We start from the raw sequence: 17,850 nt of genomic DNA, 5'->3' as shown, positions 1-17,850 counted from the left end.
GGCGTCAAGGAAATTTGCTCTAAGTATTTGCTAAATATACTCTATGAAAAAAATGCCAAGGCCACTTGGAAGAGATTTATTCCAACAGCTAGAGGTACGACGCTGACCAATACATTCTATTTGGTTACAGTGCTAAAAAAGGTGGTCTATTCTTTGCTTCTTCATGTACATGACATGGTTAGCATTCACCTGCAAGTTTATCATCTCAATTTCAATTTTTGCAGAAACGTATAATTTTTATTAAATGCCTGCTTTTCATTTTTTAAGCATACCAGAACTTCCAAGTTCAACTTGTGCAACACATTTTAAAAATCCTTTTGAAATAGTACTCCTACAACTTCAGGATTTTTTATTTCCCAGCTCCTAATATAGAAAATTAATGTACTTGGACAGTAGTCAGCATTTTTACAATAATGTTTTTAATGTAACAAACAGCCATAAGGCACAGTTCCCTTCAGGCAGCATCCAATTTCACAAAGCCTTAACCAAATTAAAAAGAAAACACAGCCTGCATTAAATATGCACTGCTAATAAACTCCAAACATACATCAAGTTCAGATCTGCTCTATCAAGAATTTACTGAAAAGATGGTAAAATTCACCTGTTCTAAAGTCCAAATTAAAACTGGTGATGAGCAAACAGGTTTCAAAAACAGCAATAGATCTTCATAGCTTGAAGATTAAGTCACCTTTCAAAATTTCTGACTTGAATCCATCAATCTAAGCAAAACCTTCTATAGAAAAAATAAGTAATAATTGCACAGATATCAAAATGAAAATCAGCACACACATATACATGCTGCTTGAGCCAGAAGAGCCAAGATGAAATGCAGACTACCCACAAGGATGTACAAAAAAACTGCAGAAGTATGAGAGCAGTATTTTGATCACTATTTTCAAGAATACTTGTGATGAACAAGACACTAGAGATTAAAGTATTTTTTGGGATTAACCATCAATGTGAGCAGTCAGCAAAAAAAAACTATAGTAAAACTATTTCCGTAATACAAAGCTGGGGCAGTAAAGCATTCCCAGAAGCCCTAAATATTTATCTGCACAGACATTCCTCTGCTTTGCTTGATGTACAAATAAATACAAACTTCTTGCCTCAGTACATGGCTCTGACTAACCTTACTCACCTTTAAATGCATTTGGGCTTTGGCATTCCATAAGCTTATTGCATTTGACATGCTTTGCTGCACTTACTGCTTTAAGTATTCCCCAGATCGATTAAAAATTCAATACATGAAAGGGCAGATCTCCAACATGTTCTTTGAACTTTGCAGAAAAGTCATCAAAAAAGAGGAACAGAGTGTGATTTCTCCATCAGACACCTAAAGTGCATTGGTTGCATTTAACTGGACAAGACAAGTAGATTTTATTTATACTAGGCTATGCTTCATCAATAAAAGAAGAAACCTTTTAAGACAAAGCTCTGCTGAAGCATTTCTTCATAGATTTTCAAAAATGTCATTAAGGAACTTTAAGGATTTCCCTGTAGTCTTATTGTATCTTAGATTAATCTAAAGAAGGTTGCATAAGAATGATTCAGCAATCCTGCTGCTTCAACTTTCAAGTGATGTTAAGGATACCTTCACTAGTCTGAAAAAAAAAAAAAGGTAACAGTCCTTTTTCTTTTACTTTTTCTTAATGATTAATCTTGTCATAACTAGAACAAGGCATCTTTGGGACATTGTGTTCACGTGTCCTCTTTCAGAGTATATTGACTGATTTCTATGCAGTTCTCACATACCGCGAGATCTTTCAGGTCAGAAACACAGCCATGTGTGAACCTGCTACAACAGTGCATCCTCGTGAGCATTTACAGGCCAATGCATACAGTAAGCCCAGCTCCCAAAATATTTCCAGCGCATCAGATTTACGGGGGCTGGGTACAGAAGGTCAGTCTGTTACTCAAGTTCCATCTGCAATTGATCAGACCTAGTAAGTAATGCTGCCATAAGTGCTAACTCCATTTCTTCTGACTTGATCTATACAGAGATCAAAAACCAGTAAGGAAACTGTTTTTCCTACAGTAGTAAAATAGTACTTGAAGTATTTCTGCATTTTTGACAAGGCTACAGCTGCTTAGAAATTTCAGTTAAGTCTAATGTAGCCTTACTCTTCCCATTAGCCCAATAATCTTTCCCATGCACACAAATACAGTGTGAGGGACATAACTTGTATGTGTTTGGATCATTACTTTGAGCTAAGCCAGATTCTCGGGCTGTGAATTTTCTAAATCCAGACCAAAAAAAATCCACAACCCAGACCACACCTGGTATGTAAATTTAGCAGCCCAATTCATCATAGACAAGATGACACCAGCTAAACCAAATTAAAGTTTTCTGTAACTGGCAGATACAAGGACCTTAGTCCAAATATTTAAGACATGTTTTTTCCTTCCCTCCATTAAAAAACAAACCAACCAAACAAAACAAAACAAAAACCAAAAAAACCAAACAAACCAAAACCAAACCCAAACAGTAAAGGCCTTTGATTCATACTCTGAAGTCTTGGTGTCTTGCCTGACTTGCACTATTTTTACTCCACCAGTTTAATATGTTTACTTTTTAATTTTTTTCCTGTAAATTCCATTGTTGCCTGGTTTCCCAGTTTCACCATCTGAAATGCACCACACTGTTGGTTCCCTCAAAATTTCTCCCCCTCTTTAACCTCCCTCCTATTCCATAACAGGGCAGCTGGTCCTCCCTATCTGTTCACATTCCTTCTTGGCCTCAACTTGACAGCAGAACAGAGACCTTTTCTACACTAATTTCTGGGTTTAGTGACAGCTCATCATTATTCACTGTTACTTAAGGATGATCTTGTAACAGGTTAGACCATTTTAGAAAAATTCCTTACTGAATAGATTCTACTTTGCTGACAAATATAAAAGTCCAGATTGTCATCCCTGAAAAACTGAAATATTAAAGGTAGACTGTACAATAGCAATACAACCCCAAAGAAAGCCTGCTTCCAGAACAAAATCCTAAGTTTTGCAATGGCCCACTTATACCAACAGAAGAGGAAATTGCCTAAAACACCTTTTAGATATTCCTTTAGGAAAATATTAAACTGTGAGAGAATGCATAAATCAGATTGACTTCCATGACATGGATCAGTGCTAGACCCAACACTATGCCACACATCCATGAGTGATCTGGCGTTAAGCACAGAAGCTATGAAATGGAAACTCCATCAACTGATGAAATCCACAGATGACAGCAGACTGGCAAGGGTATGTCATGACAACAGAACACACTAGCAGACAGTAAAACTTCAAAATACAAATACATGCAAAGCTAAATAGGTAAATTAAAAGCATAAAAACATGGGCAGGGGTAAAGGCATCCCACAGAGTAGTAACTTGGAGAGAGGAGAAATAAGGTCTTATGAACTGCAACTAACTCAACCTGAGCTTCCAACTCACATCAAGCATTTCAGACAGCAATGTGATACTACAATACAGAAATAGGAATGAGCAAACAAACAGAACAAAAATTAGCAAAAAGACCCCAGAGTGAGCTTTCAGCCTCACTAATTATTTCATTTTATTCAATTTTCAAACAGAAAACTTTGTAGCCAAAGTGTTCAGTTTCCGAAGAAGAAATGTAGGTAGGAGTAAAGCACACACTAGTGCTAGTGGGAAGAAGACTTGAGAAAACAGCAACAGAAGGTTAAGATACTTCTATCTTAACCTTCTAAAAAATGTAGAAAATAAATTACTTCAGAGAAAGTAAATTACTTCATAGTTAATAAGAAATAAATTACTTCATAGTTATCAATGACAAATAATCAAATTTGGTTTGGGAAAGAGCACGTACATTGACTGGCAGAGAATTACACTGCTGAACTAAACTAAAGCATCTGCTTAGGGAAAAAAATAACTGCAACTCAAATCACAGATACTGGGCATTTCATTTAAAAAAAAAAAAAATTCCAGAGTTTAAACCTTACTATGGGACTAGATATGTCAGGGCTGAGAGAATGAAGAACCATCTTGGAGAAGCCATGATGCAAATTTCTAGTGTTTTCCTTTTTACTTAGTTCCTGTCTACTGTTATGACTGGAGTCTTATTTGGCTGCCTCACTTCCTATACAAATCTCTCTTTTTCAGAAAAAAAATTTGAATTTCTGAGTGAAAGGGATCACAAAAATATTAGCAGAAAAAAAATTTTTACCACATTACTTATTATGAAAGATGGATTTAAATATCAACACAGAATTAACTTAAAATTACACTACTGAAACCTAAAAGAAAAAAGAAATACAGTTTCTCATGGCATAAATTAAAGCACTTTGTTTCCCCCATTTATTGCATGGATATGATCGCTAATTTAAATATTAAAATTACTAAAAATTACTGTACTAAAAGTACAGTTTTTTCTGATATTTTTTTCTTTCATCCTTGCTCAATATTTTCCTAGTTGTTTCCAAATTATTCCGTGTAATAAGGTAAGACGCCCCACTGATAACATGGTTGGAAATCAGGACTTTAATCAGCTATTAATATTGTAAGACAGATTTAAAGGGCTTTTGAAATTGAAGTCAAAACAATAATAGGTTTAAATGATTAAAAGGGATTAAGAAAGCCAGGAAAGTTCAAAGCCTGTTAATCACCAGACTGCAAAAAACTATGATCATTTAATAGGGTCAGCCCTATCACTCTGGACTTAAGCATAGAGAAGTGGCCTTGTCAAAACAGTTTCCTTAACTACAAACTAGGGAGCTAAAAATTTAAGACAGCTAAACACTTGCTGTATATAGATATAGAAAAATGTTTTTCGGTCAACATTTTTAAAATATCTGAATATAAGCATCTTTTTAAAAGCTGTACACACTCTGCATTTTTTTTTTAATTGGTACTCTGAATTCTAGACCCATTGTACCAGTAGAAATACACTTTGCTGATCTCTAGTAACTTTATCAGGGGATAAAACATCAATTCGATTTGTGCAGAACTATAGGTATTCTCCTCATAGACTGAACTCTAACATACTCCATTAATATTATCCCTTTGAGCTTTGAATATTTAACCATTTCTTTAGTTTTACCAGTCTTTTTGCATTCTGTTCTGAAATGATCATCTAATATTTACACCCATATTTTCTTCAACCAGAAATAAACATTCATTTGCAGCTTAATTCATTTTGATTATAAACACAAAGCAGTTTCCACAATCATGCATTAAAGTTTTATTTGCATAAAACTTATTGAAAAACACCAACTGAAGTACCACGTACATAATCCAGACTGAAGGGCTCCTGCTCTTTTCCTAGTCACCCACAATTACTTGCTATTATCACGTTAAAATTTATTGTTCAGACCAACTCGTACCAGTTCTACAACAGATCCTGTCACCACTAAGTATGGAAAATCCCCAAACACTTCCCCTGCCCCATAAGGAGCTCTGCTTTGAGAATTTTGTATTTATTTATATATATATGTGCATATATATCATTCAGAGAAGGCACAGTAGTGTGGTTCTGCATGTGACCCTCAGATTTATATATTATTTTACTGATTTCACCTAAATAAAGTCTCCCTGTTTGCCATATATGAATAGCACTGCCAGCTACTCAATTTATACTTGAAAACAAACCCTTCATCGCCTTCTCAGGAGAAGGCAGACTTACAATGCTATCAGGATGAACTTCAATAGGCTCTACATCAACAATAAAATACAGGTTAATACTTTGGACACTAACAAAGGCAGGAACATCACACTGCTGCAAACATAAGACCATGTTGGGTTCCATTAGCACGAAGTACATTTCATAGCTAAATTACAACTCTGTCTCCATACTAGATCTGTTCTATCTCTAAAAGAACAAATGAAAACAGAATCTCTAAAATACAATTATTTTAGCAGCTCTAGTACAAAAAAATAAATGCCACACTAATAAAAATTAATTAAGACAGAGCAAAAGACATCTGTTCACCAGTGAAGACCTCACGAATCACCAAGTCAGACCAGAAGCAACAAAATCCTCCAAAAGGAAGGAACTGAAAGTTCTAAGGTTGTATTAAATCTTGATTGATATTAAACATCTAACTGTCTTCAAAATGCTAAGAATTGACCTTGTCATCATTCACAGGGAGACACAGAAAAAGACTGGTGTGTCATATTTAATAAAAGCCACATTGTTCCATTTAGAAATGATAAGAAAACTAAGAGCAAGTCTTACATATCAGTTAAAACCTCTCTTATTTCTTTTAAAAATATAGTTTAAAATGTATTCCATTTTCCTATTAGACAGTTTTATCAATGTGTTTCTGTTTGCTAGGCTGAAGTACTAATTTCATATTATTACTGCAACCAAAATGAGTCTCAGTGCTGTCTAAAAGCTACATCATCCCCATCACCTGTGTCTGTACCCAAGGGCTCGTTACAGGACAGTCCAGCTTATAGAAACTTATATAGATTAATTACCAGGGAATTCATGTACCTTAATTTGCCTTCTCTACAAAATATTTTTAACACTGATTAGAGCAAACAGAAAGCTACAGACAAACGTTACAGCTACTGTGAAATTTCAGCCATGCTGAAAGAACATATCCAAGCCATTAAAATCATCAGCTTTAATAAAAAAGTAGCATATAGAAAATGGCAGAGAAAGCTTTTTTACTGCACTGAAAATTTAAATTCTATCCTGAAAAACAAATGAGGTATACCAAGATGGAGATTTAGGGAAGTGTTCTTGAGAGATTAAGTCCTTGCTCTGCTGCCACTGGGAGACCAAACATACTGAAAACTGCAATTACTGTCTCTGCGAAGAACTGTTCCTCCCTTTTGCCCCAAGACATCACCACTGTTTAATGCATTAATTCTTCGCCCACAGTGCTACCTGCAACGTCAAGTCCAGACATCCAAGGGTCTGGCAGGGGAAAAAAGAGACTGACTGAGGTATTTGGACAGTTCCTGTCGTTTTTTGGCCCAGAAGAGCAACCCACTCAACATTTTAACACTACTGCATATAACATCACAAGCACATTTCAAAACAGCTTCAATGAAATACACTGGAAGATACTCTGGCAAAAGTGGGAGTTATTGCAATCAGAATCCCAAAGGTCTTCGATCTCTTTTCTGCACAGTAACTATACAAAACAAACGTTCAGGAGACACGTGAGATTCTGGAACACTTTGTCACTTTTGCTGGGAAACCAGGGAAATATTAATAGCAGAAATTAGAAGAGTTACATTTGTAAATGCAGTTCTTGTCTCAGAACAGATAAGGCATGCTAGCCTGAAGCCATGTAAGACACTGGGCTTAACTTAATATTCACAGTTGAGACTGCATCCAGCCTTTACTTGGAGTGGTCTGGAAGTGAATTTGGGTACAGTTCCATTTCTAATGGAGGAAGTTGATTGTACACATCCAGACTACAGTGATAGCCTAATGTTACAGTAATCTTTATTGCCTACCTTCTTACCAGTGGGAAGTTCCCATTATTTAAAAAGAATAAAACCCAGCCTCAACACTGGAGAAATAAATAGCTTCAATAATACAAGAACTGAAAAAATGTTCATGGTCATGTTTGTATTTCTGCAACTTCATACTACTGTTCATTTTTTACAGCTTGTCATGTCAGACAGTCATATGCTCCCCTTTACATTTTGTCCCATGCACCTCAGATTCCTGCACTGAAACTTAATTACTTTTGCTGTCACAAAACACGGAAAAAAATACAAGGACAAAAAAATTACTCAACAATCTGGTAAAATAATCACCAGAAACTGTTTAGCCATTGCTCCCTAGTATTCATGCGCCATAAACCCACAAGTTTAAAGTAGAACTAAAAAACAGAAATAATTTGTATGCTAACACATCGAAGAGAGGAGTCAAGGGTTTGTAAAATGAAAAAAAATCTGTCCCCAGCTCTGCATTTAGTCTGAATTTATAAGGGAACTGCAGGCTTCATAACATCTTGACATCTACAACACAACCAGATCTCCAGTAACTTGGAATACTGATGATTCTGCCCTGACAAAAATAACATAAAACAACACTCAAAACAGCTAGTTTAACCTACCCCTGCTCTTGGCTAAGGGAAAACAAGAACACCAGTAATTAAGAGGAAGACAGGCTGCCTCCGCCCTTTCCCTGTGGCTACAGCAGAGACCACAAGGCCAACACTCCAAAAAGGAACAGGACAAGAAACAGCAGAGCACAGAACAGGCCTGGGCATGGTTCTGTGCCGAAAAACAGAAGCACAGGATCAGGGATCAGCAGCAGCATAAGCACCTCATACCTTAGGTTACAGGTACTCGTAACACTGATGTGGTATCTGCACTTTGTTCAGGAACAGCCTGGTCTAATAGCAAGTTACTAAAAAGAAATGTTAACAATTAGTATTTAACTTCAAAAGGAAGGACAGAATCTCTCTCTTCTTGATTAATTTACCTCAGGAAGAAAACTACTGAGATTGCATATTGCCTGACCTGAATGAAGCAAAACTAATCAAGCAGTAATGAGCATTACAATTTACTTAAATATCTAATCTTTTAGAAACTGAAGTTTTCAGAAAGATGAAGGTATTCCAACCACCTCAAAAATGCTATCACTGAAAAGCCGTATTTTCTAAGAGATGACAGATCAATTTCATGTAGAGTAAAAAAACTGAGATTGTGTCAAATAATCGCTAATATTTGACTGGGCTTTTCTGTTCTTCAAGTCACAAGTGAACAACCAATTTTGCTTTATTACTACAGTAGGAAAACCCCTCTATCTGTACTATGCTACTGGACATTTTGGGTTGGACAAGTGGGATGGGAATGGAAAACAGTAATAAAATCACATCTTAGTACTTTGTAACTAAAAAAAATGCCTGAAACCATATCCAGAACATGAATCACAATTTTGGTTACTGTATCCTAAATAAAAATCAATCTTGTAATCGTATAATCTGGAAACTCTTAATATGCAAAGCTTCTCAGTACAAACAGGAAGTACCGCTTTCCAAGAGAAAGTTTCACCATTAAGTTTTGGATGGATTCCAGTTGTCTGCTGACAAGACCCAGCTTTTTGCATCAAAGACATCTTTAGTAAGGGTCTTCTCATTTAATATTATTTCCTAATTAAAACCAGAGACATTTACTTAATTCATAGACCTCTTTCACTTAAAGATCTTTGTTTGCATTGAAGAGGCAAACAGAACCCATTATTTCATCATTTGCCTTGTAATGCAGTGCCAAAGTTTTGTTAAACAAATTTTCACTTGCAAGCAAAGGGAAAATACAGGTAAGCTGTTTGTGTGTGTCTGTCATGTGCTTAAGGTTATTCTAAAGAATACAATTAGTCCATTAACTAGACATGTTCTACTGACATGCATTAAATCTGCAAGTCTTCTGAAGAATGGGAGAATTAAAAGAATAATTCATGATTTACAGTATATTACTAAACAAGTATTTAAGAAGGTGAAAACACACAATAAAGAGAAGAGTGGAATATTTGCTATTCATGAACATCTTACATTCTATTTTACAGGTAAATAAGTAGTTACAAGCTCCTCTATAAACATTGCTCAAGCCCTATATACCCTGAAAACATCACAGCTCTCCATGCAATACTGTCACTCCATAAGTAGATTTTTCAAACAGCCTTTTCTAAATGGAGCTTAACTAAAATCTTTCACTCATTTAAGCTACACATTTAACTAAATGCACTAGGAGAAAGCATTAGGGTTGTAGAAAGCTTTAATTATGTTGTCAGGAATACTACCAAATTTATAGGCATATTAGTAGTAAGAAGACCTTCTTAAGACAGCTATCATTACCCTAAGCTTTTGCAAGCAAACACTGGAGTTTTTATAATTTACCAGCAGTCAGATGATGCAATTGGGCTCAACTGTTTCAACAATGTTCTATGTTCAGACCTTGAGATTAATTAAATGGACTTCTACAGATACAACTAAAAAACAAGGTAATAATATAACATTCAGCTTCTCTGCCAAATGACCCAATGCAACAGATACTTTCACAAGCAATCTTTCACAAGAATTACTCAAACAATAGAACATCATACACCAAATTACCTTCTGCAGGGGGAGGAAAAATACAGGGGCAAATTTTCAGGGACAGGTTTTAAAGTTTTTACTATGTACTTTCCATACCTTTATCACTGTATGGACAGTACATACTAAATCCAAAACACACAGCTCTGTGACAACTACTAGAAAGAGAATTAACCCTGTCTCAGCCAAAACCAGGACAACAGGTAACACAATTCCCAGCTCAAAGCAATACCAAACTCCATTAACCTCTCCCCCAGGGCTGATGAAGCACAGAATCTAAGTTAACACATTAATGAAACTGGAAAAGCTGCAAGTCTGAAGGGGGTGGAGGGTCCCCACTTAAATCTGACAGCAAAGCCCATGTTTGCAGCCTGTGCATTCTTTGATATGCACCTCCTAGTATAGAATCACCGTTTGTCCTTCTCATTTTTCAAGCTCACTCCAGCATGCATTTTTGGGGAAGGGGTTGTTTTGCATTGAAGCCGAGTTTGGTGAACAAAGAATCACCTCTGGCTGTCTAACAGCTATTTAGACCATTAGCAAAGATACCTGCATGAATGGTCTTTTGATTTTTTTTGCTACGGGAAGTTACAAAGGCTTCTGTTAGACAGGAGCAAAGGTAACAAACTGAAAATATTGAGAATAACACAAGCCACAGTTTATACAGACCAACCTAAATTTAACAAAAGTAAGCAGAAATTTTTTGTCACTGTCAACTGAAGCTGCTTCGCAAATATTTTCCTAATTCACATTCCAAATTCCCACAAGAGTAGGAAAAAGATCAAATACGTATATCTTCTTCACTTTCATCATGGCAAACACTTGAATAGCCTCACACAAGAACATTTAATGTACCAGATGTCAACACTGTTCTATTACTAAAGTTTGTGCTCAACTAATCCATCACTCTCTGACAGTACTTTGCAGTGAGGAAAGGTAAAGCATGCCCATGCATCTTGGGATCTTCAGGAATGACCCAATCACTTTCAGTGCTACAGTCAGGTCGGTAGCACACTGCGGAAATCCATATCCATACTTGTGAAATTATGGATTACAATGACAGCCCCTCTTCCTTCACTGAGATATTCTCTTTTCATACAGCAAACATTACCACCACTCCAAAGATCCCATTCATTCTGCCTTTCCTGTTTTTTCAAACCTGTTTTTCCCAGTGAAGAGTAAAAAGAATATAAACCCATTTCTTGATTTAAAGATAGTTTGTATTTACACCAGTGTAACAGAGAAGACAGGGAAGAGAACTAAAGAGCAGATGGTAGAGGGCATGAAAGCTATTGAAAACTACAGATCTTTGCTAAGCATCCTCAATGAACTTGTGCAAAGATCGCCACAGACCGTAATTTTAAGGGGGGGGGAAAAAAAGACCTAACGAGAAAAATACTTGTCTGCTTGGACAACCAACAAATAATCACACAGAAACTTGTAATCCTGGACCATGATGGTGATAAAATAGTCAGTCTGCACATTATAACTATAATGGAATTTGGCAGCCCAACTAGTAAACATACCTCAACTTATGAGATCATGGCTGTCTGGTCAAGAGCCCATAAATTAGAGTGAAATAAAGCAATATAATTCTTTGAACTTGATGTGATAAATAGAACGTATATCAAAATTTTCCCCTATATCTCCACTCCGTTCTAAGAGCATGGGCTGAAAGATATTTACATGCTTATAAAGGTGCTGGCAATTACAAATATTTTCCTTGCCGTCCCACTGATCAGTTAGGGAAGATACAAGGTTTCACATATTTAGAAGTTTCAGGACTGGCACAATAGTTCTGTCAACATCAATTTGTCACCTTTGATTGTCTTCTCCTCCTCAGCTCATGCAGTCATAGACCCAGCAAGTGAAGATTTATCCATACCGTGAACACACACTTCTCAACCACTGCAATTGCACTTGAGATGACAAGTAATGACCAGATCTCTACAGCCTAACAATTAACTACAGTTAGGTAAGCTGAATTCAGTGTCAAAACCAGTATTTGCAAAACAGAGTGCTCTAGGGAGAGCAGTGGAACACATGCTATCTCCCAAATTTTAACAGTAGGACACTGGAGTATTTACAGGAGTTAGCAGTACTGTTTAGTGTCTTAAAATCTCATTGGCATGTTAATCAGAATTCCTTTGCCAATTTTAGCAGAGTTTAGTATATGTAGTGTAGATTAAGTTATTCTTAAATGCCTGTTACAGTCAGAAGTTAAAAGAATCATTCCTGTTAAATGTCATGGGTAGAAGAGAATACACAAAAAGCTTTAATGAATACCTGTTAGCAAAGTAATTTCCACAGATTAGCATAGCTATAGTTAGCAATTCACCCACACAACATTAATTCTTCTTCTATTCTTTCCCCTCTCACCCCTAAGAAGCTGCTCTTTGAGCAACTATCCATATCTTGATAAATTAAACAAAAATACTCTCGGATAATGGAGTTGATGCAAACTAAAAGGAGACCAAAAAACCAAAACAAAACCACATTTCTGGTATTTCTTTCATGCAGATACTAAAAAAACCCAAGGACATATGATAGACTATATTTATTTCAAGACTTCTTTCCAGCTCTGCAAACAGAAACTGAAGTGGTTTGTGATATCACCAGTTTTCAACACTGCCATCAACATTGCTAACACTTTTCCAGATTGTCTCCCTGAAGAGATGCAAGAAATGGGACTCAGAAATCAAAACCTAACAGAGGCTAAAGCTTCTCCAGCTCAGGTAATGCCAGACTGCTGGTATGGTCTGAAAAGCTCAGATGGGCATGGTGAAGTTCTGTTGTGATAGAAATTAAAACTGCTTCTCCTACAGATAGTCTAGGAAAGGCTTAAAGCCCTCCAAGACTTGTCAAGAGAGCAAAAGACTTTGGAGATCAGATTAAACCAAAAGCCACTTTGAAAACAAAGTGACAGGGTTGTGCCTACAACCCAAGCCGAAAATACCCACCCAGCCCTCCAACACTGCTCATTTCCTCAAACCAGTATTACATGGCAGCAGGCTGTTTAGAATCTGCCAGGGGTAGGACTGCATTATATATTTATTTTCAGGTTTATTTATAAGATGGATTGTCAGCCAATTGAATATTGTTAAAATGACCACTTCCTACACTTCCTTATGCTGCTTCAATTTGCACTTTCTTAATGGAAGTTACAAAAATAAGCTGATTACAGGACTCATTTTAATAGTCTCATTTCATTGACAATACACAATGATTAAACTTGCAACATCAAGTCCTTTATTCTGAACAAAGGTATTCGCTCTTAAAACTGACTGTACCAGAGAGGTGGATAAACTAACAGAAACACTGTAAAAGTTAAATGTATAAAATTCTTATGGATGTTTACCTCTTTTCCTATTTTCCTAAGCTACCTTCTCAAGTCAGAGCCCTCCTGGCCTGATGACCCCCATTAAACATTCCCATCCAGTAGAAGAGGTGAGAAACAGACTCCAGGTTGCCAAGATACCAAAATCTGACACTACATGGCTAGAGATGGATGCATGTCTTGCTTGACAAGAAAAGGGACTGCAATGATCAACAATTTCTCCTTCAAATGCTTCACAGTCCTGAAATGTCTGCGTTCTTGCATCTCCCTGCAGCATTTGAATAGATAACTTTATTCTAGCAGTCATTCTACGGCTACACTTTCTATTTTATCTCCCTTCACAAGCTGAGGAAGCGTGGGATCTGATTCCCATTTCAGGAAGTGCTGCAAAAGGTAGTTGGACGTGGAGCAGAAACACTCTTGTCGGTTTGTTAAATGGACTTCTCTACACATGCTCACAAACAGGGAGAGGGATATCAAATCAGGTGCGTGAGAAGGTGAACAAGCTCCTCAGTTTTGAGGTTATTACCAGAGCTATCACACTATCAGCAGGCTCCCTGTGAAACTGCTGAGCTTTAAATAATGCAGTACCCCACAAACGCATTTTGGCAGTAAAGAAATGCTCAGAGAGCATATGCTGCTCCAGGAGATAATTTAATTTGTCTGACAGGACTCAAATTTGAGTACGTAAGACTTCTAATTTTTAAATTAAATTAAATTCTGCACAGCACATCACATCCAGTGAAAAGCACAATGCACTCCTGAAGGATTTCAGTGCTGCAGTAGAGATCCTATCATTTCTTTTACGTCAGCAATTTATAAGGATTAGTTGGGGGGTATTGTTGCGTTGGGAGAAGGGCATTACTTATTTTTACTGGCTTTCAACTTATTTCAGTGGAAACATGAGGCAGAGAATTACACCAGATTAATTTAGTGTTTTGAATATTGAAGACACAGACCTGATTTCTAAAGTTCCAGATGTTTGAATTTGACACACTCCATTACATTGTCTTTTGTCTCCAGCTTACAGTATAGAGGCTTTCACTTAAACACACCTTTAGATAAAATTTGAGTGATTAAATATCGATGACAAAACAAATTATTGCTATTATTAAAAGCTGCAGAACAAAAGATTTGTGGCTGACAATACACATTCAAAAATACAAACTCTGCACCCGTTCTTTATTTGGTGATGTGAAATTTAGTTTTGATGCAGTATTCCCATTAACAAAATAAAGAACAATTAGAGAAAAAAAATTAACACTTTAAAAATTAAAGAAAGAATTGCAAGCACTCTGAAAGATCAAATCAACTTACGAACCAGAGAAAAAGCAGCAACAACAAAAATGGAGCTCATACAGAAAGATTTAAAAGCACACCTGTATTTTACACCTCTGGAAAAGACAGATCTCTAAGATGACTCAAGAACAAGTAAGCTTAACGCCAGTTAAGCAATCCAGCAATATGGTTATATGGATGGTAGCGTAACAAGGAGGCTTAAGCAAATAACAGACAATCTGATAAGAAGCAGTCCTGTTCCTGACTGATAAATTGGAGTATTTTTTTAAAAAGGTGCATGTGCACAATTTTTCTTGATGTTTTACAGAAATGGCATATTTACTCCATAGTCATCACTGAAGAGAGTACAGTAATAGTAAATCAAAACTAGCATACAAAGATTCATACAAGAGCTATCTAAATCTTACTGAAATTGATGACTCCTTCCAGTTAAAGGCTAGCAAAGACAGCATGAGGAGACTAGAATAAATTGATTTAAAAACCACATGAAAACACTGAAGGTTTTCATAGATACCACCACCACAGTTTCGTAGAGCAAGAACAATCAAACGACAGATACCATGCTGGCTACTTCCAGCGTAAGGCCAGAATCCCAGAGATCAGCACCAACATAGCATTACACAGGCAGGTAGCCCTCCATTTATTTATGGGCACCATTCTGGAAACAAAGCTGGCGTTTGAAAAAAAAGATATCAAGACTTACTTGTCAAGGAAGTCCTTGTCCACAACTGCACAGATATCAAGCAGAGGATTTCCCATTCCAAACAGGACATTTTCACTGTAAGAGAATCAATTATTTCAAGTTAGCTTGGCATTGGTTTATTGTTCCTAGTACACGTAAAGACATTTTTTTATTAGAGAGAAAAACAAAAAGATACACATCTTGCCCAGCACAGTACACATGGAGACCTAGCATATACACAGTCAAATTTGAGTGAAGTACCATCCTACAGTGATCTTTGATCAATACACAGACTGCAATAATAAACATATATGTATTCTGTTAAACTGCCATTTACTCAGATAAAGAACTAGAGCTGCATGCCATACCATGTAGTTATAAAGGACAACATTCAACTTGTAATACCAACTTTTAGACAGGGGGAGCATCACACCAGGGTATAAGAATTTCACTGAACCCACTCAGTTGTTGGGTACTAACAAATAATTAACAATTTAAGTCTGTTCTAATAAAATAAAACAAAGAGACTATGGATTCTGCATTGTCAGCCATTTTAAACAGTGCAGCTGGCTACTGGTAGGATGTATGAATCTTTTAAGTGATTTGAAATTCACTAACTTCTGTCACACAGAAAAAAGACATCAAAATACTGGAGACAGTATTTTTGAGAAGGACAGCTTTAACTTTTTTTTCAGATTAATTCAGAAACCATGTGTTACATTTTCCTGAATAGCATGTACATGGGTGATAATGCAGTAATACCAAAGGATTAGATATGTGGCCTAGTGTCAAGTAGGAGTGAATGCAGCAGTTCCCTAAGGCTAAAACTACATCCAAACCCATCACATTCCTTGCCAAACTGACACCTAATGTCTCCAGTCAGCAAGGCACACCCTTGCTCCAGCCACCAAAGGTAGCTTCAGTAGCACCACCTACACAGGGTTTATGTGGCCAGGTTCTGGTAGCCAGGGGATGACAGGGGTGGCTTCTGTGAGAAACTTCCAGAAGCTTCCACCATGTCTGGCAGAGCCAATCCCTGGTAGCTCCAAGTTGGACGTGCCACTGGCCAAGGCTGGACTAATTAGAAATGACAGTAACACCTTGGTGATAACATATTTAAAAAGAAAGGAAAAAAAAGTTATTGTGCAGATGTAATGCGGCCAGAGAAGAGTGGGGTGAGAACATGTGAGAGGAACAGCTCTGCAGACACCAGGTCAGTGGAGAAGGAGGGGCAGGAGATGCTCCAGGCACCCAAGCTGAGGTTCCCCTGCAGCCCATGGTGAGTATCATGGTGAAGCAGGATGTCCTCCTGCAGCCCTCGGAGGTCCACGGGGATGCAGAGATCCCCCTGAAGCCTGCGGAAGAGACCCACGCTGGAAAAGGTGGGTGCCTGAGAGGAGGCAGGGACCCCATAGGAGGCCCATGCTGGAGGAGGCTCCTGACAGGGACCTGCAGGCCCATGGAGAGAGGAGCCCATGCTGAAGCAGGTTTCCTGGTAGGACCTGTGACCCTATAGAGGACTCATGCTGGAGCAGCCTGTCCTTGAAGGACTGCACTAAGTGGAAGAGTGACCCATGTTGCAGTGGAAAACATGATTAATAATCTTGATACTGAGACACAGCTAACCACACTTTAAGTATCCTAGTTTTTGTTGTAGCTTTAAAGGCAGGCCTTTAGAGCCCATTTCACTGTAAATAAAATGTGGAAGGAGCTTCTTCGTGAAGGTGGAGCCAGAGATCCAGCTCACTCCTAACAGGGATAGTTAACATCTGCTTGGTAAAAACCTGTAAGACTGACTAAATACTTTCGTCAGTGTGACAAACAACACAGTGTTCTAAATAGCATAACCATAAGTTACACCTGGCTACAAGACAAGAGCGAGAGACAGATGACAGTTCAGAAGACATAAGGATAAAGGGGATTGCAGTTGAAGTTACAAGACAGAACGTTCTCTCCATTGTAAAACCTAAGTATTGCATAAGTAGTACTGTAGGACAATGAATGAAGTCAGAACTATCCAAGTGTTGAATGCAGATTTGTCCCAAGCTCTGTGTTCCTGTACATAATGTTTACCTGATTCTCACATGCTGTGAAATTCTACACACCAACAGATTTATAACTACACTTGACAAAAAAACACTCATCATGGATAACTTCTACATAAGACAAGAGCCAGCACTTAAGTGGTCAGTATGCCAGAAAACAGGAGCTGTACTCAAAAAAAAATCTGAAATACAGCTGCCATGCTGAGGTCACCACCTATGAAGAAGTTACAGTGTTCAATGGAAAAGCAAAATAGAAGCTACCAAGTTCTGTGGGCTGCAGAACATGCAGGTCAATATGTTTGAAGCAGCACAAGAGCAACTTTGTGCAGAAGCTCTGTGAAGCCAAAAACATGGGTACAAACTCCTCACATGTCAGCAGTGGCAGGCACTAGCACATTCGGTGCCATTTAATCCAGGCTGCTCTTTCCATCACACATAAGTCTTGCTCATTCCCAAGCCTTCCTTCTCCCA

At 37.5% G+C, this 17,850-nt stretch overlaps 1 protein-coding gene across 2 annotated transcripts in view; it reads right to left on the bottom strand.

Annotated features, from left to right (window-relative positions):
- Nucleotides 1-17,850, bottom strand: part of ADK (adenosine kinase) — a 274,629-nt gene that overhangs the window by 244,031 nt on the left and 12,748 nt on the right. For both annotated transcript variants that reach the window (XM_048311027.1, XM_048311028.1), the window contains exon 2: nucleotides 15,356-15,430. In XM_048311027.1, the coding sequence (XP_048166984.1) occupies nucleotides 15,356-15,430 (75 nt within the window). The remainder of the gene's footprint in view (nucleotides 1-15,355; nucleotides 15,431-17,850) is intronic.

The sequence above is a fragment of the Corvus hawaiiensis genome, chromosome 8, assembly GCF_020740725.1.
Source record: "Corvus hawaiiensis isolate bCorHaw1 chromosome 8, bCorHaw1.pri.cur, whole genome shotgun sequence".
NCBI lineage: Eukaryota > Metazoa > Chordata > Aves > Passeriformes > Corvidae > Corvus > Corvus hawaiiensis.
This window is presented reverse-complemented; position numbering and strand designations above follow the sequence as displayed.